Here is a 26400-nt window from a genome sequence, read left to right on the forward strand (position 1 = left end):
AATAAATATGATAGCCTTAATTATATGTACTCTGCTGTTTTACTTACCATAATAACTGTTTATCCTTTGTACCCATGCCCTGGGACAACTTTAAAAATAGAATTAAGTAAGTACATAAAATAAATTACCCACAAATGAAAGGGTCTAGAGAAGTGCTACCTGCCTTTAGTTCTTCTCTGGTATTACATTTGTGAAGAACCTTGCACTAGAATCCAATCATTAATTATACCACAGAGTTATACTTGAATTTGTGCAAATGAAACAAAGTGCTTTTTCTTTTCTTTTCAGAAAACAGTGCTAAGCATCATTAAAGGCTGATAAGATGCTTAGAGCACGCAAATTTATATGGTAGAACCACGTAGGGTCACCACATTGTACTGAATACCACATCCTGAAAATAAGTAATTGGTTCGAGTAATTGGTTCGAGTTTATCTTACTATTTGAATTACTACTTTGTTTTGTTGTTGTTGTTGTTGTTTTAATAAAGAGCTTATCATTCTCAAACATGAGCCAGGCTACATACAGTGAGTCAGTTGAAATAACTCTCTCTTCAAAATACTCCTGAATCAATCTTGACTTTAAAGATCATTAAGGTTGGTAAATATGAACAGTAGGAAAGAAAACCTGATATTCATGAAAATCTTAATGTCCATATCACAAAGTAGAAGGTAATCTACATTGTACTGGGAAATAGTATGGGATGTTGGAAAACTGGCAGATAAATAGTGGGGAGATACTCAATTTCCATCCCGAAATCTGAAATCTGCTATTTGTGTGGCCTTGGGCAAGTCATCCCCTTTCTGAGCCTCACTATTATCCTCTATAAAAAGAGGAGAATAATACATGACATAACTAAGTACTTCAGTGAGGTGCTGCAAATCTCAAAGCACTATTGTTGATGTTAGTTATTAACATTAAATTAATTAAAAAAACAGATGGCAGAGGAAAGGCTGTGACTCTCCTTGCTCCCAAAAACCCATTCACACACTTCAAAAAATAGTGCCATAAGACAACTCCTAGAGTAGCATAACCCACAAAAGAATGGAGTAAGACTATTTTCCAGTCAAAAACAACTTAATGAGGCAACTGGGATCACCTGCTCTTCAGGCTGAGACAGGAGCACAGCATAGAACAGGACCAGCCTCAGGCAGACCACCTCCAGAGCCTCAGAATCTTCAGCTGCTTATTCTGAAGATGAGCTAGCAGACTGGTGAGGCGGTCCAGCAGGTGGAGGGAATAGCTATGGGTTCTGCTGGAACTGCGTTGGGGCACCCATGTTCTAAACAAGCAAAGCAAACTCAAGGGACAGTCACCCAGTGGGGGAGGAGCACACCAAGCTTCTGACTATAGAGAATCAGATTTCAATCAGACATCTGGTTCCAGGTCAAAGAAAAATCAGACCACAGTTATTTACAATCCAGTAAGGCTGAGAACAAGCTCGGGACAGTCCATCCTGGAAGCAGCACTACACATTAAGGACTTAAAAGCCAAGAAATAGACTGTCAAGATAAGTAGGCAGAGAAAACAGCAGACGTTCAAAAGCTTCTTTGGATGTAAGGTAGACCAGAATACACCCACAGAAGAAAGTTATAACAAAGTTAAAGCTCCTGCATCCAAAGCTTCCAAGAAAAATATGAATAGGTCTCAGGACATGAAAGCACTCAAAAAGGACTCTGAAGAGAAAGTAAGAGAGATAATGGGAAGATTTAGAGAGGTAGAGGGAAAAAAATGGAAAGAAAAATGAGAGTGATGCAGGAAAGTCATGAGAAAAAAGTCAACAACTTGAAAAGACAAATGGAAAAGGAGATATAAAAGCTCTCTGAAGAAAATAATTGCCTAAGAATTAGGATTGAACAAATGGAAGCTAGTGACTTTATGAGAAATCAAGACATAATAAAGCAAATCCAAATGAATAAAAAATAGTGGGCAATATGAAATATCTCCTTGGAAAAACAGCTGATCTGGAAAATAGATCCAGGAGACATAATTTGAAAATTGGACTACCTGAAAATCATGATCAAAATAAGAGCATAGGCATCATCTTCCAAGAAATTATATGGGACTATTTCCCTGATATTCTATAAGCAAAAGGTAAAATAGAAATTGGAAGAATCCACCAATCACCTCCAGAAAGAGATCTCAAAATGAAAACCTCCAGGAATATTGTAGCCAAATTCCAGAGCTCCCAGGTCAAGGAGAAAATATTGCAAGCAGCTAGACAAAAGAAATTCAAATACTGTGGAGCTACAATAAGGATAAAACAAGATCCAGCAGCTTTTACATTAAAGGACTGGAGGACATGGAATATGATATTCCAGAAGGCAAAGGAACTGGGACTACAACCTAACATAACCTACCCAGCAAAACAGTATAATCTTTCAGGGGAAAAATGGGACTTTAATGAAAAAGAGGACTTTCAGGTATTAGTGATGAAAAGACCTGAACTGAATAGAAAATTTGACTTTGAAATACAAGACCCTGGAGAAGCATAAAAAGGTAAACAGGAAAAAGAAATCATGAGGGACATTAAAAGGTTAAGCTGTTTACATTCATGTAGGAGAAAATAATACTTCTATCTCATAAGAACTTTCTCAGTATTAGGGCAGCTGAAAGGAATATACTTAGAGAGCACAGGTGTGAATTGAATATGAAGGAATGATATCTGTAAAGCATTTATTTTTAGTTTACCCTTGTTTTCTGTGGGGCAGGCAGGGTGGGGTGGCTTATGTCTGGGCCAGATTTGGGCTCAGGGCCTCATGGGCCCAGAGCTGGTGCTTTGTCCACTGTGTCACATAGCTGACCCATGATGACATCTTTAAAATAAAGTTAAGGGGTAAGAGGAATGCACTGAAAGAAAGAGAAAGGGAGAGGTGTAAGGGGATAAAATATCTAACATAAAAGAAACAAGAAAAATCTTATGGAGTGGAGGGGAAGATGGCGAAGGAGCAGGGGAGTAAGTAAGCCTTATTTTCATCAGAATTGGCTCAGAGGGAATAGCATACACACTTAAGTGGGCATAGTAATATATTGTGCCGTGAGGGAAAGTGAGAGGGGATGGGGAAAGGGGGGGGGAAAGGTGAAGGAAGGAAGGACAGATTGCGGGTGGGGGCAGTAAAAAGCAAAACACTTTTGAGGAAGGATAGGGTAAAAGAAGATAGAAAATAGAATAAATATCAAAGGGAGGGAATAGGATGGAGGGTAATACAGGTAGCAATAGTAAGTGAAAGAAATGAAGAGCAGGGTGCTATCAGAAGGACATATGAAAAATGAAAACCATTCAACAAAGGAAGAACTGATGGTATTTGAATACAGATTGAAGTATAATTTTATTTGTTAGTTCATCTTTCTAAAGTTATTTTGTCTATTTTCTTTCACAACTTGACTAATGTGAAGATGTTTTACATAACTGCACATGTATGACATTGAATTGCTTGATTGCATAGGATGGTTTTAGGAGGGAGGGAGGAAGAAAATTTAGAGCACAAAGTTTTGGGGGTTTTTTAAGTTAAAAAATAGTTAATTAATTAAAAAAAACCAACACCTATTTTATAAATAACAAATATACTTCAGACATTCAAGCCATAATCTAAAATATTAATAAAGTTTATTTTTATAGAATAGTGAAAGAAGTGAGATTCTAAGTCAAGAGAGTGGCTGTCTAGTTCTAGTTCTATCCCTGGCCATATGACCTCAAGACAAAAGAAAGACTGATATGTGTGTGATGTCTAAAATCTAAACAGTGTATACAATGTAGAAAAGGAAAACAGGAAAATGTCCATTTACTAAAGGGGAGTGCCCCCTTTAGGTTTTCTGTTTGTAATGTCCACCTGCTAATAGGGGAATGCCCCCTTTAGCCTTTGTTAATGTGTCACTCAATTTCTTTTTCTCTCTTTTCATTCCCTTTACTTTGTTAGTCATAAGCATCTGTAACATTATTGCTTCATGTGAGGAAACCACATGACTGTGAGAATCAGAGCGCTACCAACCTGCTAAGAAAGATATTGTAGGGAAGCTCTACCATGAAAAGAAAGCATGTGACAGCTTCTGGAAGTGACCTTTTCTGGGGTTTCAAAGGTCAGATTGGTGTCAGGAAGTGATGTCTGCTGCCTGTGGGTTCTATCAATCAGTGTTACCAGCCAATTAGCTTGAAGCTGTGTGTATGGTTGGCCCTGTTTCCTGTTTGACAGGGAGCTTCTGGGAGGAGCCACAGGGAAGCGAGGGCCTTTTCAATTCCAGACTTTGGCATGGTGGGGACTTCACATGGACTGTGAGGAAAGGAAGGTTTTTTCTCTCTGGCTATACCGTAGAGATCTAAGCTAGGATTTTCCATGCTATAAGGAATCTGTTTTCCTCTCTCCCTCTCTTCATTAACTTCTAATCTACTTTAATAAATACTTAAAAAGCTAAACTCTTGCTAAGCTTCTAATTTAAGGCAACCATTCATTAGATTTTATATATCACAGCTAGAATTTTAGACCTTACGTGTGTTTAATGATCTGGTGAGAAGCTACATAAACCAAATGGGCAGCCCTGTAGAGGCTGGAGGAAGACCTGCAACAACAGGTAAGATTTCTCCCAAAAGAATGGTGTCAACAGAGGCTCCTTTAGACAGAAAATTGAGGCCAGGCTACTTGGCCTTAATTTCCTCTTATATAAAATGAGGGGACTGGATTCTTCCAGCTCTAAAATTTAACTTCTAACTCATCTCTCTGTTAAACTGCACCTGAGCTCACCAATAGATACAAAAGAAATTCTCCAAGAATTTTGAATTGGTACTCATACTGCCAAGGGCCTAGAAATACTGGACCATTGATTGTCCCTCTTTGAAACACTGACTAAAAAAAGGGGTGATATTTCAGGATGTACTGCATCCACTGCATCCTCTGCTCCTTCTTTTAGCATGGAATTACAATAATGACAAGAATAAAGAAAATTTTCAAACAAACCATCGGAACAAAGAAAAGCCAGTACTCTAAGATCATACCATGTTCATCACAGTAAGGATGAATCTCTGTGCAGCTTCAGCACCATGATATCGGACCATATCAGCATCAGCCACAACCAGTGTTTCCACAGTATATTCATTGGTGAGTCTAATGGCATTCCTTCGCTCTCTCCAATCACTAGTAGTTTTGCTCTTCTTTGTCTTCTTCTTTTCTAGAAAAAAAAAAGATATTTAAGAGGCTTTTTCAAAATTATCAGACAGTCAAGTTTGTCCACAGAGATTTTTGTAATGCTACTTCCAATGAGATAACTTTTAGACTGACGTCTTAAGATAAAGTCCTGCACAATCATCAAAGCAATATAACCCAAGAAGAGATGGTGCTACAGCTCTATACTTTCAACTGAAAGCAGGTAGAGAAACACACATATACAAACACACATGCATACACTCACAAAAAGTTAAAGTAAACACCAATGTACTCAACATTTAAATGGAACTAATACACAGATAACCTCATAATCAAAGCAGTTCTAAAAGTGGAGATTGTGTCTACAATTCTAGAAAAAAATATTTGCCTCCAGCAGTGGAACAAGTGATAGTGACAGACTGGTAAAAGAAAAAAAGGAAGGAGACTAAGGGTCTGGGTGGAAGATAATTTAAAATTATTTAATGTTGACACTGACTGCTCAATGATACTCAACTAGGAAAATGTTTCTGAAAGGGAGACTTCCAGGCCAGGAGCCTAGATGGTGGAGGAAAGGCTGTAGCTCTTGAACTCATGACATGATTACTCCAAAAAAACCTCCAAATAATGCCATACAACAATTTCTGGAAGTACAAAATCCACAGAACATGCTGAGATCATTTTTCAATCAAGGACAACTTAGAAGGTTGGAAGGAGGAGGCTTCTGTGCCAAGGCAGAAGTGGAACCCAACCCCACAGTTATGCTGACACAGATCCAGTCCCAGGAAGGCCTTGCCAGAGAAAGAGACCCCAAGAGCCTCTGAATCAGTTGCAGCACCAGTATCATCTGGAACTAAGCTCACAATCTGGTGAGAGGGCTGAGCCCTTGCCAGGGCAGAGATTGGAGGGGTCTCTGCTGGTGGTGAGGTGGAACATAGGTTTTTTACCCCTGCTGGGAACCAGGAAGTAGGCTTGAGTAGCAGTGGCCCAGGTGGGGGAAGGGCACAGGTTAATTGGAGCTAAAAGAACACAAGGTTTTGATGTCTGGTTAATAAAGAAGTTGGCCTGGGGCTCTCTATGGACCAGAGAACAGGCCAGGAAAGTAAAGAACCTGCCCCTCCTTAAATCATACCACCTGGGACTCCCTGAAGGTTGGGACAGTACAGCCTGGAAACAGTACCCCACCACTTTAAGGAACTAAAAGTCATGTAAAAGACAGGCAAGATGAGCAGACAGAGAAAGGTGAGGACTATAGAAAGTTTCTTTAGTTACAAGGAAGATTGAGGTGCACACTGAGAAGAGGATAGCAACATCAGGGCTCCTACATCCAAAGCTTCCAAGAAAAATATGAATTCATCTCAGGCCACAGAGGTGATCAAAAAGGACTTTGAAGATAAAGTAAGAGAGGTAGAGAAAAAAATGGAAAGAGAAATGAGGGTGATGCAGGAAATACATGAGGAAAAAAAGGCAACAGCTTGAAAAGCCAAATTAGCCAAATGGAAAAGGAGGTATAAAAGCTCTCTGAAAAAAATCATTGCTTAAAAATTAGGATTGAGCAAACATAAGCCAATGATTTTATGAGAAATCAAGACACAATAAAGCAAATCCAAATGAATAAAAAATAAAGGGCAATGTGAAATATCTTCTTGGAAAAACTGCTGACCTGGAAAATACATCCAGGAAAGATGATTTGAAAATTATTGGAATATCTAAAAACCATGATCAAGGAAAAACCTTAGACATAATCTTCCAGGAAATTGTCAGGAAAAATTGCCCTGATATTCTAGAAGCAGAAGGTAAAATAGAAATTGGAAGAATCCACCAATCACCTCCTGAAAGAGATCCCAAAAGAAAAACTCTCAGGAATATTATAGTCCAACTCTGTAGCTCCCAGGTCAAGGAGAAAATATTTCAAGCTGCCATAAAGAATGAATTCAAGTACTGTGGAGCCACAGTCAGGATAGCACAAGATCGAACATCTTCTACATTAAAGGATCAAAGGGCACAGAATATGATATTTCAGAGGGCAAAGAAATTGGGATTACAACCAAGAATCACCTATCCAGCAAAAGTGTGTATAATCTTTCAGAGGAAAAAATGGAACTTCAATGAAAAAGAAGACTTTCAGGTATTAGTTATGAAAAGACCTGAACTGAATGAAAAATTTGACTTTCAATACAAGACCTTAGAGAAACAAAAAGGTAAACAGGAAAAAGAAATTAAGAGGAATATTAAAAGGTTAAACTATAGGGGCAGCTAGGTGGCGCAGTGGATAGAGCACCGGCCCTGGAGTCAGGAGTACCTGAGTTCAAAGACAGCCTCAGACACTTAACACTTGCTAGCTGTGTGACCCTGGGCAAGTCACTTAACCCCAATTGCCTCACTTTAAAAAAAAAAAAAGGTTAAACTGTTTACATTCTTACATGGGAAAATGATACTTCTAAGTCATAAGAACTTTCTCAGTATTAGGGCAGATGATAGAAATAAATATAGAAAAAGAACACAGGTGGGAATTGATTGCCGAAGGATGATATCTACAAAGTATTTATTTTTTGTTTATCTTTTTTGTGGGGTGGTTGGAGTTGGTTGACATGCCTGGGGTCATGCAGTGGGCAAGTGTCTTGTGTCTGAGGCTGGATTAGGGCTGGGGTCCCCCTGGGTCCACAGTGGGTGCTTTGTCCACTGTGTCACCTAGCTGCCTCATGATGACATCTTTAGGGTAAAACTGAGGGGTTAGGGGAATGCCCTGGGGGAGGGGGGAGGGCAGACGTAGCATGGGGTGAAATCCCACATGAAAGAAACAGGAAAGGGCTTATGGAGTGGGGGGGGGGGAGAGAGGGGGGAGGAGCAGGGTAGTAAATGAACTTTTCACTCCTCAGAATAGGCTTAAAGACCTTACTCTCATCAGAGTTGGCTCAAGGAGAGATTAACATATCTAACCCTGCAGGAAAATAGGAGGGGAAAGGGGATAAGGAGGGAGGGGCAAAAGAAGGGAGGGCAGATAGGGGAGGGGGAAGTCAGAAGCAAATCCTTTTTGAGGAGGGATAGGGGGAAAAAAGATAGAGTAAATATCATGGGGAAGGGCATAGGGTGGAGGGAAACCGTTAACAATAGTAATTATGAAAAAGAGAAAAGAGAAAAAATTGTACAAAAATTATTTATAGCAACTTTCTGGTGGCTAAGAATTGGAAATCAAAAGAATGTCCATCAATTGGGGAATGACTGAAGAAGCTGTATATTATCGTGCTATAAGAAATGACAAGCAGGATGATTTCAGAAAAACCTGGAAAGACTCATGAACTGATGAATAATGAAGTGAGCAGAACCAGGAGGACACTGTGCACAGTGACAGCAGTACTGTTCTATGAGCAATTGTGAATGACTTAACTACTCTCAGCAATACAATGATCCATGACAATCCCAAAGGGCTTATGATGAAGCATACTATCCACCTCCAGAGAAAGAACTGATATTGACTATACCCAGACTAAAAAACAAAAGAGTATTTGTGGATTGTACATATATAACCTATATCAGACTGGTTGCTGTAGTGGAGGGGAGAGGAAAGCGAGTGAGGAAGAAAAATTTGGAACTCTAAATCTTATAAAAATGAATGTTGAGGGGGGGCAGAGCCAAGATGGCAGAGGAAAGGCTGTGACTCCCACAAGCTCCAGATAAACCCGTCCATTCACGCCCAAATAATGCGGTAAAAATCAAAACCCAGAACAGCCTAATGCACACAAGAACAGAATGAGACTGTTTCTCCGCAAAAGAGGGCAATTCTGATCACCTACTGATCAGGCTGAACAACTCAGCATGCGGTCCGGCAGGGACACTGCTTCCAGCGCATGTCAGAGTCTTCAGCACCAGCAGCTTCTGAGGCTCTGATCACGGACTGGTGAGGGGGTTCGGTGGTAGGCCGGGGTGAAGTAGAGGCAGTATCTACTGGAGTTGGGGCAAAGCACCCTGGGTCTGAACCAGTGGGCTGAATCGAGTGGTGGTGGCCCAGTGGGGGAGGGGTAAAAGCACGCCAAGCTTCCGACCATAGAGAATCAGAGTTCAATCAGACTTCTGTTTCCGGGTCAAAGAGAAAGCGGCTGTGATTACTCACAAGCCAGGCAGGCTGAGAAGAAGCCCAATCACCCCCTGGGCCATGCTGTAGCACGAACAACGTGTCCTGGAAGTAGCGCTACACTTTAAGGAGTAAAAAGTCAACAAACAGTAAGCCAGGATGAGTAGGCAGAGAAAGCAGAAGACCATTGAAAACTTCTTTGGAGGAAAGGTAGACCACAATACATCCTCAGAAGAAGAAGATAATAATAGGGTCAAAGCTCCAACATCCAAAGCTTCCAAGAAAAATATGAACTGGTCTCAGGCCATGGAAGCTCTCAAAAGGGACTTTGAAGAGAAAGTAGGAGAGATAGAACGAAGATGTAGAGAAAGAGAGGAAGGAATGGAAAGAGAAATGAGAGCAATGCAGGAGAGTCATGAGAAAAAAGTCAACAGTTTGAAAAGCCAAATGGAAAAGGAGATTAAAAAACTGTCTGCTGAAAATAATTGCCTAAGAATTAGGATTGAACAAATGCAAGCTAGTGACCTTATGAGAAACCAAGACACAGTAAAGCAAATCCAATTGAATGAAAAAATAGAGGGCAATGTGAAATATCTCCTTGGAAAAACAGCTGACCTAGAAAATAAATCTAGGAGAGATAATTTGAAAATCATTGGACTACCTGAAAACCATGACCAAAACACCATCCTCCAAGAGATTGTGAGGGAAAATTGCCCTGATATTCTAGAAGCAGAAGCTAAAATAGAAATTGAAAGAATCCACCGATCACCTCCTGAAAGAGATCCCAAAAGGAAAACCTCCAGGAATATTATAGCCAAATTCCAGAACTCCCAGGTCAAGGAGAAAATATTGCAAGCAGCTAGAAAAAAGGAATTAAAATACTGTGGAGCTCCAATAAGGATAAAGCAAGATCTAGCAGCTTCTACGTTAAAGGACCGGAGGGCATGGAATATGATATTCTAGAGGGCAAAGGAACTGGGACTACAGCCAAAAATCACGTACCCAGCAAAACTAAGCATCATCTTTCAGAGGCAAACATGGAACTTCAAGGAGAAAGAAGACTTTCAGGCATTTGTTATGAAAAGACCTGAACTGAATAGAAAATTTGACTTTCAAATACAAGATCCTGGAGAAGCATAAAAAGATAAACAGGAAAAAGACTTCATGAGGGATATTAAAAGATCAAACTATTTATATTCCTACATGGGAAGATAATAATTCAAACTCATAAGAACTATATCAGTAAGGATTTAATAGAGGACACAGGTCTGAACTGAATACGAAGGGATGTTATGTTTTGTTCTGTGTGGGGTGTCTTATGTTTGGGGCCGGATTTGGGCTTGGGGCCTCCTGGGTCCAGGGCTGGTGCATTGTCCACTGTGCCACCTAACTAACCCATAATGACATCCTTAAAATAGGGTTGAGGTGTAGGAGAAATAGACTGGGGGAGGGGGAAGGGGAGAGATGGTCTGGGGAGAGGTTGTTCACATGAAGGAAACAAGAAAAAAGCTTATGGAGGGGAGGGGAAGAGGGGGAAGGAATTGGGGAGTGAGTGAACCTTAATATCATCAGAATTGACTCAAAGAAGGACTAACATACATACTCAAGTAGGTATAGTAATATATTTTTGCCCTGAGGGAGGGGAGGGAGAGGGGGCGGGGGAAGGAGGGAAGGGCAGATTCGGGGAGAGAGTAGTAAAAAGCAAAATATTTTCGAGGAAGGTAAAGATGTTCTGCATAACAGCACAAGTATGAAATATTGAATTGCTTGATTTCATAGGGAGGGTTGAGGAGAGAGGGAGGAAGAAAATTTGGAACATAGAATTAGCTCAAAGACCTTAAACTCATCAGAGTTGGCTCATGGAGGGAATAACATTCACACCCAGTTGGGAGGAGTAATCTATTTAACCCTAAAGGAAAGTATGAGAAGAGGATAAGGAAGGAAAGGTGAAAAAAAAAGGGAGTGCAGAGTAGGGGAGGGAACAGTCAGAAGTAAAATACTTTGTTTTTGTTTTTGTTTTTTTTTGTGTTTGTTTTTGTTTTTGTGGGGCAATGGGGGTTAAGTGACTTGCCCAGGGTCACACAGCTAGTAAGTGTCAAGTGTCTGAGGCCATATTTGAACTCAGGTACTCCTGAATCCAGGGCTGGTGCTTTATCCACTGCGCCACCTAGCCGCCCCAGAAGTAAAATACTTTTGAGGAGGAATAATTTAAAAGAAGATAGAAAATAGAGTAAATATCATGGGAAGGGAATAGTATGGAGGGAAATAGTTATGATGACTTTGCTGGGCTAATATGAAGAAAATTCTTTGTCAAGTTTAATGTACTTTATTCAGGTTATGATGAACAGGATACTATTAGAAAAACCTGGAAAGACCTACATGAACTGAAGCAGAGTGAAATGCACTGTATACAAAATAACAGCAATAGCATAAGATGATCTGCTGGGAAGCATGTGGTTATTTTCAGCAAGGCAATGGTCCAATATAACCCTGAAGGACTTATGAAAATGGCAACCCATCTACAGAGAAAGAAGTGATAGTATCTGAAAATAGATGGAAACACATTTTTTTTCTTTTCTTTTTTTTTCTTTTTTGGTGAGGCAATTGGAGTTGGGTGGCTTGCCCGGGGTCATGCGGCTGGTGGGTGTTGGGTGTCTGGGGCTGGATTTAGGCTCGGGTGCTCCTGGTTCCAGGGCCGGTGCTCTGTCCGCTGCACTACCTAGCTGCCCCTGGAAACACATTTTTTTAAAAAAAATTTTTTTTCTCTTTGACAATTCCTCAGTCTGAAGTTTTGGGAGTTTTTTTGACTGTTTTCTCTCACAACCTAGCTAATGTGGGAATGTTTTCCATGACTACTCATGTATAACTTATTTTGAAATGCTTGAGTTCTAGTGGGTGGGGGGTAGGAATGGAGGAGGAAAAGAAGTTGGAGCAATTTTTTTTTTAAAAATTGATGTTAAAATTTGTTTTTACATATATTTTGGAAAATAAAATTCTACTCAAAAACAAAAACAAACAAACAAACAAACAAAACCAAGAGCATTTCCAGGACCTCATAATCTATAGGGAATGCCTTCTTGATCTTGCCTTTGGCATGTATATCCTTTTTTTATGCCTCAACTGATATTTCTTCTCAGAAGGCTACCGAACAGAGTTGTTCCTGTTATAGCTCCAAAGAATCCTGAATGATATCTTAAGATATGATTGGGAAGCACTTTGTTGAAAAGAACCTATAAGGTGGCCTATGTCAACTGTGACCATTAAAATTATGAGAGACCTAAAAAAAAAAAAATGAATGTTGAAAACTACCTTTACATGTAACTGGGGAAAAATGTTTCTGAAAGGATTCCTATAACTGCTAATTTTGTCAATAAAGCTACTGGGCTTTTGTAATACAGTATACCTGTGAGGAGGGATGACAACCAAACAGACTAAAATAATTTTTCTGGGAAGGTCACAAATGGGAAAATATAAATGATGAATAGTAAAAAAAAAAAATCACAATACTTTCAAGGAGAAAATATAACAAAATGTAATGAAATTATGCATACACATATAAAGTCTAATTAAAATGAAAGATTGAATGTTTCTTTTTCTTCCTTTTCTTTTCTTTTCCTTTTAGACAGGGTATCCCAATTTTACCTAGGTGGGAAATGCAGCAGACATTTGGTAGCCCCATCCCACTAATGATAAAGGCAGAAGAGACTTGACCTGCTTCATTTCTAACCAGAGCTGGTTCACCTTGCCTTAGGTAGCCTGCTGAACCCTCACTCCCAAGGACTCACCATATTGATGCTGAACTCAGTGCAGACACCCAATTGGCTTAGCCAACTGCAGCTCAGAACTCCCAACTTAAGTGTTCCACCAGTCTTAGCTTCTGCAGTAACAGGGATTAAGACATGTTCTACACCATCACCAACTTGCTTTTTCCATAGCATGGAAGAACCATTATCAAATTAATAAACTGTTTCTACTTTAAATGATGTTAATTTCAAGTTAACAGTTTATCTTTCAGGTTCTACTCTGATAATAGACCTGTATTCTATGGAGACCTATGAAAAAACATGATTATCTATTAATGAAATTTCTTTAATTCCACAAAACTATTTGAATGTAATAATTACCTTATTTAACATTAATCAGACTTAGTTAACACTTCCCTAGCTCTAGTTATGGCATAAAGTACGACCTCAGTTAGGTCAACTCTTCCCATTACCAAAGGCCAATCCTTATTTCTTATAGTAAGACAGTAAAGGCCTAAAAACTCAAGGTAAGCCATTTCCATTTAACCTCTGCATATTTCCCTGTATTCTATAAAATCATGGCCATCTATGCTCTAAAGTCCAGGAAAGACTCTCTCCTCTAAAGACAGATTTTCCCAAAATCCTCCAGGTACTTATTAAAAAATGGTACTTTCCATAAAACCTTACAGAAATTCATCCATCTGGAAGAGAGCTCATCTGTTTTTTTCAGACTTCATACCCACGTCTTTCTCTCTAGATGATTCAATGATCTTATATAACTATCTGCACCTCTTATCATTCAGTCTTGGTTCCAGCCCTACTCAGTTTGCTAGCTTTGGTATGGGATCCTGGCTCCTATTTTTACCTTCTCTCTTCCTGACTTCAAATTGGATCTATCAGTATTGACCTACAGTTTGCTTGATTGAGAAAACAGTCAAACTTTTTAAAATTGGTCAGCCTTAACATTTGTGCCCCAAGTCTACAACAATTCAACATTCTATAAAGTTATTCCAAATACCCATTATTCAAATACTGCCCAACTTCCACCCTGGTAGGAAAATCCTGGACCATACTCTGATCAAAACCAGTTGAATTTATCTTACTTTAGATTTTTACATTTTTTCTCCAGACCCATGTTTTTATTAGGATAGTTAGGTGGTACATTGGATAGAGTGCTGGACCTGGATTCAGGAAGACTCATCTTCCTGAGTTCACTTCTGGCCTCAGACATTTACTAGCTGTCTGACCCAGGGCAAGTCACATAACTCTGTTTGCCTCAGTTCCTCATCTATAAAATGAGCTGCAGAAGGAAATGAAAACCAGTCTAGTATCTTTGCCAAGAAAACCCTAAATGGGATCACAAAGAGTCAGACATGACTGAAAAACGAATGAGCAAACAAAATAGGCTATTTGATGTTAATGATGTGCCCAAGGTCACATGGCAAATATGTGTCAGAGGAGTGACAAACTCTAATTTTTCTAATAATGTCATAAACAAACTATCATTTAGCCTTTTGAATTTAAGTTAATAAATAAATAAGCATTTATTAAGTGGTTAATATGTGCTAGGTTTTGTGCTAAGTGTTAGGGGAAAAAAGACAAACTTGAAACGGTTAAAATTGAATGAAAATAGGAAGCTAAGATGTGCAGTAGAAAGAGTGCTAGATTTGAAGTCAGGAAGACCTCAGTTCAAATTTGACCTCAGCCATTAACCAGCTTCATGACCCTGATCAAGTCATCTCTGCTTGTCTCACTTTCCTCATCTGAAAAATGGGGAAAATAACACCTATCTCTCAGGGTGGTTGTGAGGATAAAATATTTATACAGTGCTTTGCAAACCTTAAAGAACCATTAAAATTGTAGTTAGTATTATTATAATTCATGAGTGTGATCATTATTTTCTGATCTGATCATTAGCCTATACTTGATTCAGTCAGTCAAAAAACAAACAGTTCCATCTGCTACATAATTAATAAGTAGGTCTTAAGAAGATTGTTGTGATTTGTGTTTTCTTTTGTAACTCAAAAAAAATTTCAAGGTAGCAAAAAGTTAAATCATCTAATAAAGGTATAAAGCATAAGCATGAAGAGGAGAATTTTTGGCAAGATGAAGCCAATCCATAATAGGACTTCAGGGACCTCTATACATCTACCAACTAGATCAATCACCCAAGAGCATGCCTATAAATGAGTTTGCAACTATGTTGGTATATGCATGCTCTCATCAATCTCCTTGACTTACCTTATTTCCAATTATTCTATCCTAGTTTCCTGAAGCTATGCCCATCCCACCACCCTTCCTTACTATTGTGATTATTATCTAAAGTGTATATCTTGCGAATGAAGGGGTGGAGTGGAAGAAGAGAGCTAGAGAGAAGGTTTTGTTTTTTTTTTTCAAGCAGACTACAAGATGAATTGGCACAGTCATAAACAACATTAATTTCTACAAATAGTTATTTCATTCATTCAACAGACATAATTTTTCAAGTACTACACTAAGTGCTATGGGGAGATACAAGGATAAACAAGGCAATCTCTGTCCTTGAGCATCCAAGAAGGAGGTCCATTAGACAGATGCATAGATGAGCATAATAATCAGAATATAACTGTCCAAGGGGAACACAAAGGGATATAAAAAAATCAGAGGGGTCTTTTTTGCTACACTTGCACAAATGAATGGTGATCATAGTAATTAATCTAATCCTTGAACATAAAGAAAAGCAATATATAGGCTTTTATACAAGGATATCCCAAATCAGGCTCTCAGAACTAACATAGGGTCTCCATGCTTAAGTCACTAAGTCTGGAAGGAACAGAAAATTTCTGCTGAAAGCAAAGACAATCGTTTCCTTCCTAGAGCTCTTAAATGCTGATTGATGGTTGTTTTAGTCATGTAATAGAACTCTTGGAGATTCTAACAAAGCCTGGCTTCAATAATAGCACCTTCTCATACTAGCCACTATATTGTCCAGACTAGACCCCAAGTCCTGGAAAACATAATCCTTCCTTTTCAGAACTTGTGCTGACTGGTGGTTACCTCAATAATTCACTATATCTTAGACCAGATTCCAGCCATGCTTGACTTTACTACCAACATCTCCTCACCAGCTACCACACCACACCCCATCCCCCTTTCAATTTCTTGAATCTAATTAGGTAAAGTCTATCATTGTTCCTTGGGGAGAGTGTCTCAATCTACTCCCCTGTGACTCTGTTCATGAACCTCACACACTACTCTATTATGTGGGTGGTTTTCTCATTAAAATGTAAGCTCCTTGAGGGAAAGGACTATTTGATATTTATTTGTGTGCTCAGTGTTTAACAGTGCTTGCTACACAGAAATAAATGAATAAATGATTTTTCATTCAGTCATTCATCGTTGCCCAGTTGAACAGTTATTCAAAATACCATTCTCCTGACCAGCCCTCATGCTCTATCAGGGCACACAACCTGACCATTCTGTTTGAGCTCTGGGATACACTCAGACATTTCCCTGATGCTGTAGCAGTCTGTGCCAGCACACTCTGCCCCTGCTCCAACCAACTGTACTATGGTAATAAGCAATAGATGTCAATTCTTCAAACCTATTTGCAGAAGAAAGGGAGGTATGAGAAGCTGGAAGTGTACTCAGCCTGGAGCAGCAATGCTTAGCTAGAAAATTAAAGAACAAAGGAGGGAGCTAGGATAGAGTGCCAGATGAGAGTAGTCTTTTCCACTCAGAAGTCACTTGGGACAGGGAGTAAAGCTGATAAAATGTTAATTCCCTAAAATGGGAAGTTTGGACAGCTCTGAGGTCTCGGCCCCAGTAATAAGCCTCCATTCCTCTTACACACATGCTCTTGAATCAAGGTAGAGAAAATCGCAATCATTCTGATAACATCATACTATCTATGTTACAACTTCAACTGTGCTCTCACTGCTGCTAGGCAATTCTACTCTACTTTCCTTATCAACTCACTATTCCACTCTTCAGATGTTTTCAAATCTCCCATGGCTTTCCATTTCCTCACTCTCTCAGATGAGAACCTTGCCACATATTTTACAGGAAAAAATTGAGGCCATTTGTTGTGAACTCTCCCTTCTCTTCTTTTTCTCATCTCCTATAACTCAGATGGCTCCTGTCACTATTTCCTCTTTCACTCCTGTCTCACATGATGAAGTGGGCTTACTCCTTACCAAAACCTACCCCTTCACGTACAAGTGATTCCATTCCATCCTGCCTCAACGAACAGATTGCTGCTTCTGTCACCCCCACTCTATCACTTCTTTTCAATCTTTTCTTGTCTGATGGCCTATTCCTTATTGCCCACAAACATATCCATGCCTCTACCATTCCCCAAAAACTCACTTGATCCTTCCATCCCCATCAACTATAATCCTATGTATCCTCTTGCCCTTTGTGATTAAACTCTTTGAAAAGATCATCTACAAACATCACCTCCACTTTTTCTCCTATCATTCTCTTCTTAACCCCTTGATATATGGCTTCCAACCTCAGCATTCAGCTGAACTGCTTTCTCCAAAATAGCCAGTGTTCTCTTAATTGACAAATTCAATGGCCTCTTCTCAACTCTCATTCTCCTAGACCCCTCTTCAGCGTTTGGTCTTGTTAATCATGTCCTTCTCCTCAATACTCTCTTCTCTCTAGGTTTTCAGGATGCCATTTTCTTCTGGTTCTCCTTATCCTATCAGACTGCTCCTCAAATTCCTTTGCTGGATCCTCATCCAGATCATTGGTATATAATCCAGGGGTATACCATTTCTAAACCATTGGTATACTACAGGATTTTGTCCTTGGACCTCTTCTCTCTATATACTACTTCACTTAGTGATCTCATCAGTTCTCTTGTATTTAATTACTATATATGTCTATACTGATGATTCTTAAATCTACCTAAACTATTCTAATCTTTCTGTGGACCTTCAATCTCATCTCATCAACTGCCTTTGAGACATCTCAAACTGTATGTTCAGTAGAAATCTTAAACTCAGTATGTCCACAAAGGAACTCATTACCTTTCACCCTCAACAACCCCCCTCCAAATTTCCCTATTATCATAAAGGGTACCACCATTCTCCCAGTCCTTCAGATTTGCAAATTTGGTGTCATCTCTGCCTACTGGCTTCCTTTAAGTCCCAATTAAAATCCCATCTTCAAGGGCCCAGTGGATAAAGCACCAGCCCTGGATTCAGGAGGATCTGAGTTCAAATCTGGCCTCAGACACTTGATACTTAGTAGCTGTGTGACCCCGGGCAAGTCACTTAACCCTCATTGTCCCATCAAAAAAAAATCCCATCTTCTACAGAAAGCCTTTCCCAAGACCTCTTAGTTCTACTGCATTCACTGTTTTATTTACTCTTTATCCTGTATTTAGCCTTACTTGCTTGTTTCCTCCCCTATTAAATTGTGAGCTCCTTAAGGGAAGGGATTATCCTTTGTCTCTTTCTGTATCCCAGCACTTAACACAGTGCCTGGCACAAAGTAAGCATTTAATAAATGTTTATGGATTGACAAGCTAGAAAAAGAGAAGTCAGAAAGTGAAGAAAAAAGGTCTATATAAAATAAGAATTAGTGATTTGGCAGGTGAAAAGGGAGGGAATCTCAACTCAGTGAGAAGAGATCCCATTGCAGAGCTAAAATCTGTAATGTGAGATGAGGACTTTACAATGGGTGCAGGTATGTGCTATGGCCAACTGGAATCAGCTTGGGAGAATCAATTATTAAATTTTCAACATAAACACATACACCTAAAAAATCATCAAAGGTTACAAATTGGGGGTCTGAATTATTGTTTTGTTGAGGTGTCAAACACATAACCAGATTAAAATGTAATTGTGAAACATCTAACAAACTAAATAAAATATAGATAATGTTAATATGAAGTTTTCTAAGTCAATGTGCAGCCTGCAGATATCCTTATATGCAGTTTAATGGACCCTGTTTCCTTTTAAGTTTGATGCCACTAAAAAGAATGGAGGAAACATTTATAATTCTGAGGCAACAACAACAAAAAAGAGAAATCCCATTCAAAATAATTATAAAAATACATAAACTGTTTAAATGATAGTTAATCAACCAAAGCACATGGACTTCTTGTATAGATTCAACTGCAACCATTTGAAAAGGAAAAAAAATAATTCAGAAGTATTTGGGAAGATCTGTATTTATGTGACACAAAGTGAAGAAAGCTAAGCTAAAATAAAATGCAGGCAATGACTACAAATCATGCAAATTAAGCTAACACAAAACAGCAACAATACTCTGGTCAGATTCGATGAATATCATAAATAATAAATTATTAAAGCTTTTATAAACTTATTTTCTGTTTTAAAATGATGATAAATTTGAAAGGGATATGTACCATCAGAGACAATTACCTGTTAAGTGGCTTTATGTATCTGTCTGAGGGAAGGTACTTTGTGTGTTTATTGTGACTGTGCCTTTGTCAAAATCAAGTACCAATAGACTTAAAAATAAAACTAAGGCAAATCAAAATAAAATGTTAAAGTTTGGAAAAGTAGCTGGATTTGACCAAATACACAGAAGAAATCCATGTTGTAGGCAACACACTTTTAAAAGCACTTAGGGATCAAGGTATTTCCAAGAGAGGTTTCCAAAAGAAAGGAAAAGATTGCAAATGGCTTTATTACCAAAAAGATGAACAAAAAGACACCAGCAACTACTGACCCCTATGCCTATTTTCATATCTCTATAAAACCTCTGTGAGAATTGTTATGCATATACTGATGAAAAAAAAAGGTGAAGAGAAAAGAGGCAAGCTTCTACAATTTTCAATAGTAGACATCTTCAGTGACATATTTTACTGAGGTGCAGAGAATACAAGAAAAACCCACAATATCTATCATCTGTTGATTACATATACAAAAAAAGTATTTAACTATGCCCAAAGGGCTATAAAACTGTACATACCCTTTGATCCCATAATACCACTGCTAGGTTTATATCCCAAAGACATCCCCAAAAAGAGAAAGACCTATTTGTACAAAAATATTTATAGCAGCTCTTTTTGTGGTGGCTAAGAATTGGAAATTAAAGGAATGTCCATCAATTGGGGAATGGCTAAATAAGTTGTGGTATATGATTGTAATGGAATATTATTGTGCTATAAGAAATGACAAGCAGGATGACCTGGAATTACTCCTGTGAATTGATGTATAGTGAAGTGAACAGAACCAGGAGAACTTTGTGTTCAGCAATATCATTTGATGACGAACTATGAATGACTTAACTATTCTCAGCAATACAATGATCCAAGATAATACCAAAGTAATAATGATGAAGCATACTCTGAAGATTTGATATTGATTGAAGACAGACTGAAGCATGCTATTTTTCACTTTCTTTCTTTTGTTCAAGTTTCCTTATACAAAAAGACTAACATGGTAATGTTTTACATAATTGCACATGGAAAACCTATATATGATTGCTTACTACATCAGGGAGGGTGGAAGAGAGGGAAGGAAAGAGTGACAGAATTTGGAACTTAAAACTTCAAGTGCTTTATGAATATCATCCCATCATATTCTGTTCAGACCTGTGTCTGCTGTGTATTCCTTACTAAGAAAGTTCTTATGAGTTTGAAGTATTGCCTTCCCATGTAGGAATGTAAACAGTTCAATCTTTTAATATCCCTCATGATTTATTTTTCCTGTTTACCTTTTTATGCTTCTTCAGGATCTTGTATTTGAAAGGGAAATTTTCTATTCAGTTCAGGTCTTTTCATCACAAATGCCTGAAAGTCCTCTTTTTCATTGAATTCCCATCTTTTCCTCTGAAAGATTATACTCAGTATTGCTGGGTACATGATTCTTCACTGTAGTCCCAGTTTCTTTGCCCTCTGGAATATCATATTCCATGCCCTCTGACCCTTTAATGTAGAAGCTGCTGGATCCTGTTTTATCCTTATTGTAGCTCCACAGTATTTGAATTCCTTTTTCCTAGCTACTTGCAATATTTTCTCCTTGACCAGGGAGCTCTGGAACTTGGCTATAATATTCCTGGTGGTTTTCATTTTGGGATCTCTCTCAGGAGGTGATTGGTGGATTCTTTCAATTTCTATTTTGCCTACTGCTTCTAGAATATCAGGGCAATTTTCTCTGACAATCTCTTGGAAGATGCTGTCTAAACTCTTATTTTGGTCATGTTTTTCAGGTAGTCCAATAATCTTTAAATTATCTCTCCTGGATCTCTTTTCCAGGTCAGCTGTTTTTCCAAGGAGATATTTCATATTGCCCTCTATTTTTTATTCACTTGGATTTGCTTTACTGTGTCTTGGTTTCTCATAAATTCACTAACTTCCATTTGTTCAATCCTAATTCTTAGACAATAGTTTTCTTCAGAGAGCTTTTGTATCTCCTTTTCCATTTGGCTTTTCAAGCTGTTGACTTTTTTCTCATGAATCTCCTGCATTTCTCTAATTTCTCTTTCCATTCTTTCCTCTACCTCTCAAAATCTTCCTTCTATTCCTCCTACTTTCTCTTCAAAGTCCCTTTTGAGTGCTTCCATGGCCTGAGACCAATTCATATTTTTCTTGGAAGTTTTGGATGTAGGGGCCCTGAGGTTGCTATCCTCTTCTGAGGGTGCACCTTGATCTTCCTTGTCACTAAAGAAACTTTCAGTAGTTCTCAACTTTCTTTGCTTGTTCATCTTGCCATCTTTTATTTGACTTTTAACTCCCTCTTACAGTGGGGCCCTACTTCCAAGCTACACTGTCCCAAGCCTCAGAGAGTCCCAGGTGTTTTGGTTTGAGGGAAGGCAGGTTTTTGTCTTGCCTGGCCTGATCTCTGGTCCGAAGATAACCTCAAGCCAACTTGCTAAGCCAGCAGAACTGTGTGTGCTGTGGATCTTAGCTTTGATGGGCCTGTGCCCCTACCCCACCTGGGCCTCCTGCCACTCAGGATTTCTTCCTGGTTTCCTGCTGGGGTGGAATAGCTGAATTCCTCCTTAGGGCCTGCAGACACCCCTGTATTTACCCCCATCCCCACCAGCTGTTCAGCCCTCTCACCTGACAGTAAGCTTAGTTCCAGAAGATGCTGGTACTACATCTGATTCGTAGGCTTAGGGGTAAGTTCCTCTTGCACAGCAAGTCTGGAGTCTGTGTCAGAGCAATTGTGGGGTTGGACTCTTCTCACAGCTCAGTATGTCCCCATTTAATCTGGAAAATAATCTCATCCCATCTTTTTTGTGGGTTTTGCAGCTCCAGGGCTTGTTTTATTGCTGTTTGGGGGGTAATTGTGTCAATTGCTCTGTGCATTTAATGTCTTTCCTCTGCCATATTTTTTGTTTATGCTTGTTCTTTGTGGGGCAAACAGGGTGGGGTGTCTTATGTCTGGGGCCAGATTTGGGCTTGGGGCCTCCTGGGTCCAGGGCTGGTGCTCTGTCCACAATGCCACCTAGCTAACCCATGATGACATCGTTAAAATTTGGTTGAGGGGACAGCTAGGTGGCACAGTGGATAGCGCACTGGCCCTGGAGTCAGGAGGACCTGAGTTCAAATCCAGCCTCAGACACTTAATACTAGCTGTGTGACTCTGGGCAAGTCACTTAACCCCAATTGCCTCACAACAAACAAAAAAACAAAAACAAAAATTTGGTTGAGGGATAGGAATAGACTGGGGGAGGGGGAAGGGGAGAAGTGGACTGGGGAGAGGTAGTTCATGAAGGAAACAAGAAAAAAGCTTATGGAGGGGAGGGGAAGAGGGGAAGGAGTGGGGAGTGAATGAACCTTACTATCATCAGAACTGACTCAAAGAGGGAAAAACATACATACTCAAGTGGGTATAGTAATATATTTTTGCCCTGAGGGAAAGTGGGAGTGGAAGGAGATGGGGGGGGGGGCAGGGAAAGAGGGAAGAACAGATTGGGGGAGGGAGCAGTAAAAAGCAAAACATTTTTAAGGAAGGTGAAGATGTTCTGCATAACTGTACAAGTATGACATATTGAATTGCTTGATTTCATAGGGAGGGTTGAGGAGGGAGGGAGGAAGAAAAATTTAGAACACAGAATTAGCTCAAAGACCTTAATCTCAACAGAGTGGGCTCAAGGAGGGAATAACATTCACACCCAATTGGGAGGAGTAATATACTTAGCCCTAAAGGAAAGTAGGAGGGGAAGAGGATAAGGAGGGAAGGGTGAAAGAAGGGAGGGCAGAGCAGAGCAGTGGAGGGGGCAGTCAGAAGTAAAACACTTTTGAGGAGGAATAGGGTAAAATAAGATAGAATATAGGGTATCATGGGAAGGGAATAGGATGGAAGGAAATAGTTATGATAATTGACTATAATGGCAAAATGTATGATACATACTTTCCTGGGCTATTGTGAAGAAGATTATTTGACAAGTTTAAAATACTATATAAAAGTTATGATGAACAGGATGCTATCAGAAAAACCGGGAAAGACCTACATGAACTGAAGCAGAGTGAAAGGTATTGTATACAAAATAACAGCAATAGTGTAAGATGATCTGCTGGAAAGCATGAGGTTATTTTTAGCAAGGCAATGATCCAATATAACCCTGAAAGACTTATAAAAATTGCAATCCATCTACAGAGAACGAACTGATGGTATCTGAAAACAGATTGAAACACATTTTTTTTTCTTTGACAGTTCTTTAATATGAAGTTTTGGTTTTTATCTGTTTTCTCTCACAACCTAGCTAATATGGGGTTGTTTTCCATGACTACTCATGTATAACTTATATTGAATTACTTGAGTTCTTGGGGGTGTGGAGACCAATTTTTAATTGGGGAGTGCTAGCTAAGCGGCTCACCACAATATTGGGGCAAGGAAGGAGACTGGCAGCCTCCCTCAAAACAGAACAAGATTTATTTTAACAAGAACCAACTTAAAAAAAAAAACACAAACAGGATCAGTAGGATCAAGGGAAAGGAAATAAAATGGGGAAAGGGAAATTATAATACCTGAAAAAATACCACCACCCAAGAATCAGCTGAAAATATGCAGCAGAACGCCTGTTGCTTTCCAGCTTCCACCTCCAATGCCCAATTCTCCTCCCCCAAACCTAGAAACACCCCACACAGCCCCAGCCAATGGGATGGCTGCTCTGACAGTCACATGACTGCCCTCACTAGGCTACCAATCATTATAATTTTGCCAAGCCCATGTAGGCATCGGCGAGTGGTGATGACATGAGGTGCCAGAGCCCTGGCCATGGCTACAACCAGTGGATGGAGCACCATGTGGTTTGCAGAACCCCAGGCCAGTGTGCACCAAGGCATAAAGACTTCAAATAACAATTAATTCTTTACAGGGGTGGGAGGTGGGAAGGGAGGGAGAAAGAGAAGTTAGAACTCAAAGTTTTAAAAAATTTATGTCAAAATTTGTTTTCATATATATATTTTGGAAAATAAAATTCTAAACAGAAAAAAGAAGGAAAACAGAAAGCTGAGAAGCAATTTTTATAGTGTTTCTGATAAAGGCCTCATTTCCAAAATATATAGAAAACTAAATCAAATTGATAAGAATACAAGTCATTCCCCAATTGAGAAATAGTGAAAGGATATGAACAGGCAGTTTTCATATGGAGAAATAAAAGCTATATATTGCCATATGAAAAAATGCTCTAAATCACTAGTGATTAGAGAAATACATATTAAAACAACACTGAGGTACCACCTCACACCTATCAGATTGGCTAATATGACAAAAAAAGAAAAATAAATGCTGGGGAAGCTGTGGAAAAATCAGAACTCTAATGCATTGTTGGTGGAGTTGTGAACTGATTCAGCCAGTCTGGAAAGCAATTTGGAACTATGCCCAGTATTTGGCTGTGCATGCCCTTTGACCCTGTAATACTACTACTAGGTTTATATCCCAAAGAGAGCATAAAAAAGGGGAAAGGACTGACATGAACAAAAATATTTATAGCAGCTCTCTTTGTGGTGGCAAGGAACTGGAAATCAAGGGGAAGATCATCCATCAATTGGGGAATGGCTGAAAAAGTTGTGGTATATGAATGTCAGGAAATAATCTTGTGCTATAAGAAATGATGTGAAGGAACATTTCAGAAAAACCTGGAAAGACTTAAGTGGACTGATGCTGAGTGAAGTAAGCAGAACCAGGATAACATTGTACACAGTATCAACAACATTTTATAATGATCAACTGTGATAGACTTAGCTCTTCTCAACAATACAATTATCCAAGCCAATTACAAAGGACTCATGATAGAAAATTCTCTCCACATCCTGAAAAAAGAACTGTGGCATCTGAATGCAGATTGAACCATACTATTTCTACTTTTTATGTTGTTTTTTCTTTTTTTTAGTTTTTTCCCTTTTGTTCTGATTCTTCTTTCACAACATGACTAATGCAGAAATATATTTAATGTGTTTGTTCATACATAACCTATATCATATTGCTCTCTGTCTTGGGGAGGGAGGAGGGAAGGGAGGAAGAGAGAAAAATTTAGAATTCAAAATCTTATAAAAACAAATATTGAAAACTATCTTTATGTGTAACTGGAAAAATAAAATAGTATTAATATTGAAAAAATAGAGTATATGCATTGTAAAAAGTGTTTCAGTAGACAAAATATGTCCTTAATAGTTTTCTTTTCCACAAAGTATCTAACATGCAGCTATTAAGATAGTATAAGATTCTTTTTAGAAGGAAACCAGAGATTAGCTTTATTATCTGGTTATCAATATCAAACAAACAAAACAAGAAAACATGTTCAAAGGTGTTCACCAGTATAGAGAATATCAAAATAAAGAGTGGTATTAAGTTCTCCAGATACTCCTGTGGTGGATAATACTGCACTGATGGTATCAAGCCTTAGAATACTACAGTTCCATGATTTAGTTCCATAAATTAGATCTATGGTCACTCAAGAGATTGACCTAGCATTCACAGAGAATTAAAAATAAAACAAAAGGACAAGAAATGAATATTACCTAGATCACAACATGAAGTCAGAAGGATAGTAGCAGTTAGGGGGCACAGCTGCTAAAGTATAGGTCTTGGGAATCAAGAAACCCTAAGGTTACAATCCTGTCTCAAATACTCAGGGTCATGTAGTTCAGAGTAAGTCACTTAAAATTTCTGCGCACCAGTTCATAGCACCATTATATTGACATATCTTAAATAAATCTTCAAGTGCTATATAAATACTAGCTATTATTATCATAGACTCACAGATTTAAAGGAGGAGACCAGAAAAACATCTACCTAATTCAACCTCCTTATTTTATACATGATGTAACCAAGATTTGTCAGTACTTGGACAGTCATAGAAGATGAATCATAAAGTAGGAACAAAAGTTAATAAGAGGAGGAAAGTAAGGTAAAAAACATTCTGGTAATTATAAACCACTGTCAATAGTCACAAGCTGCTCCCTGACACAAATGGACATCTTTTTAACAATGAATGTTTACCAATGATAGTAGATGGATATTAAACAGACGACCTCAGAAA

General features: G+C 38.8%; 1 protein-coding gene across 1 annotated transcript in view; it reads right to left on the reverse strand.

Moving 5' to 3' along the window:
• The window catches only part of ADAMTS17 (ADAM metallopeptidase with thrombospondin type 1 motif 17), a 502569-nt gene that overhangs the window by 408013 nt on the left and 68156 nt on the right, over positions 1-26400 (reverse strand). The window contains 1 exon segment of the mRNA XM_043985378.1: positions 4986-5158. Within this exon segment, the coding sequence (XP_043841313.1) occupies positions 4986-5158 (173 nt within the window).

This window comes from Dromiciops gliroides, chromosome 2 (assembly GCF_019393635.1).
Source record: "Dromiciops gliroides isolate mDroGli1 chromosome 2, mDroGli1.pri, whole genome shotgun sequence".
Lineage (NCBI taxonomy): Eukaryota > Metazoa > Chordata > Mammalia > Microbiotheria > Microbiotheriidae > Dromiciops > Dromiciops gliroides.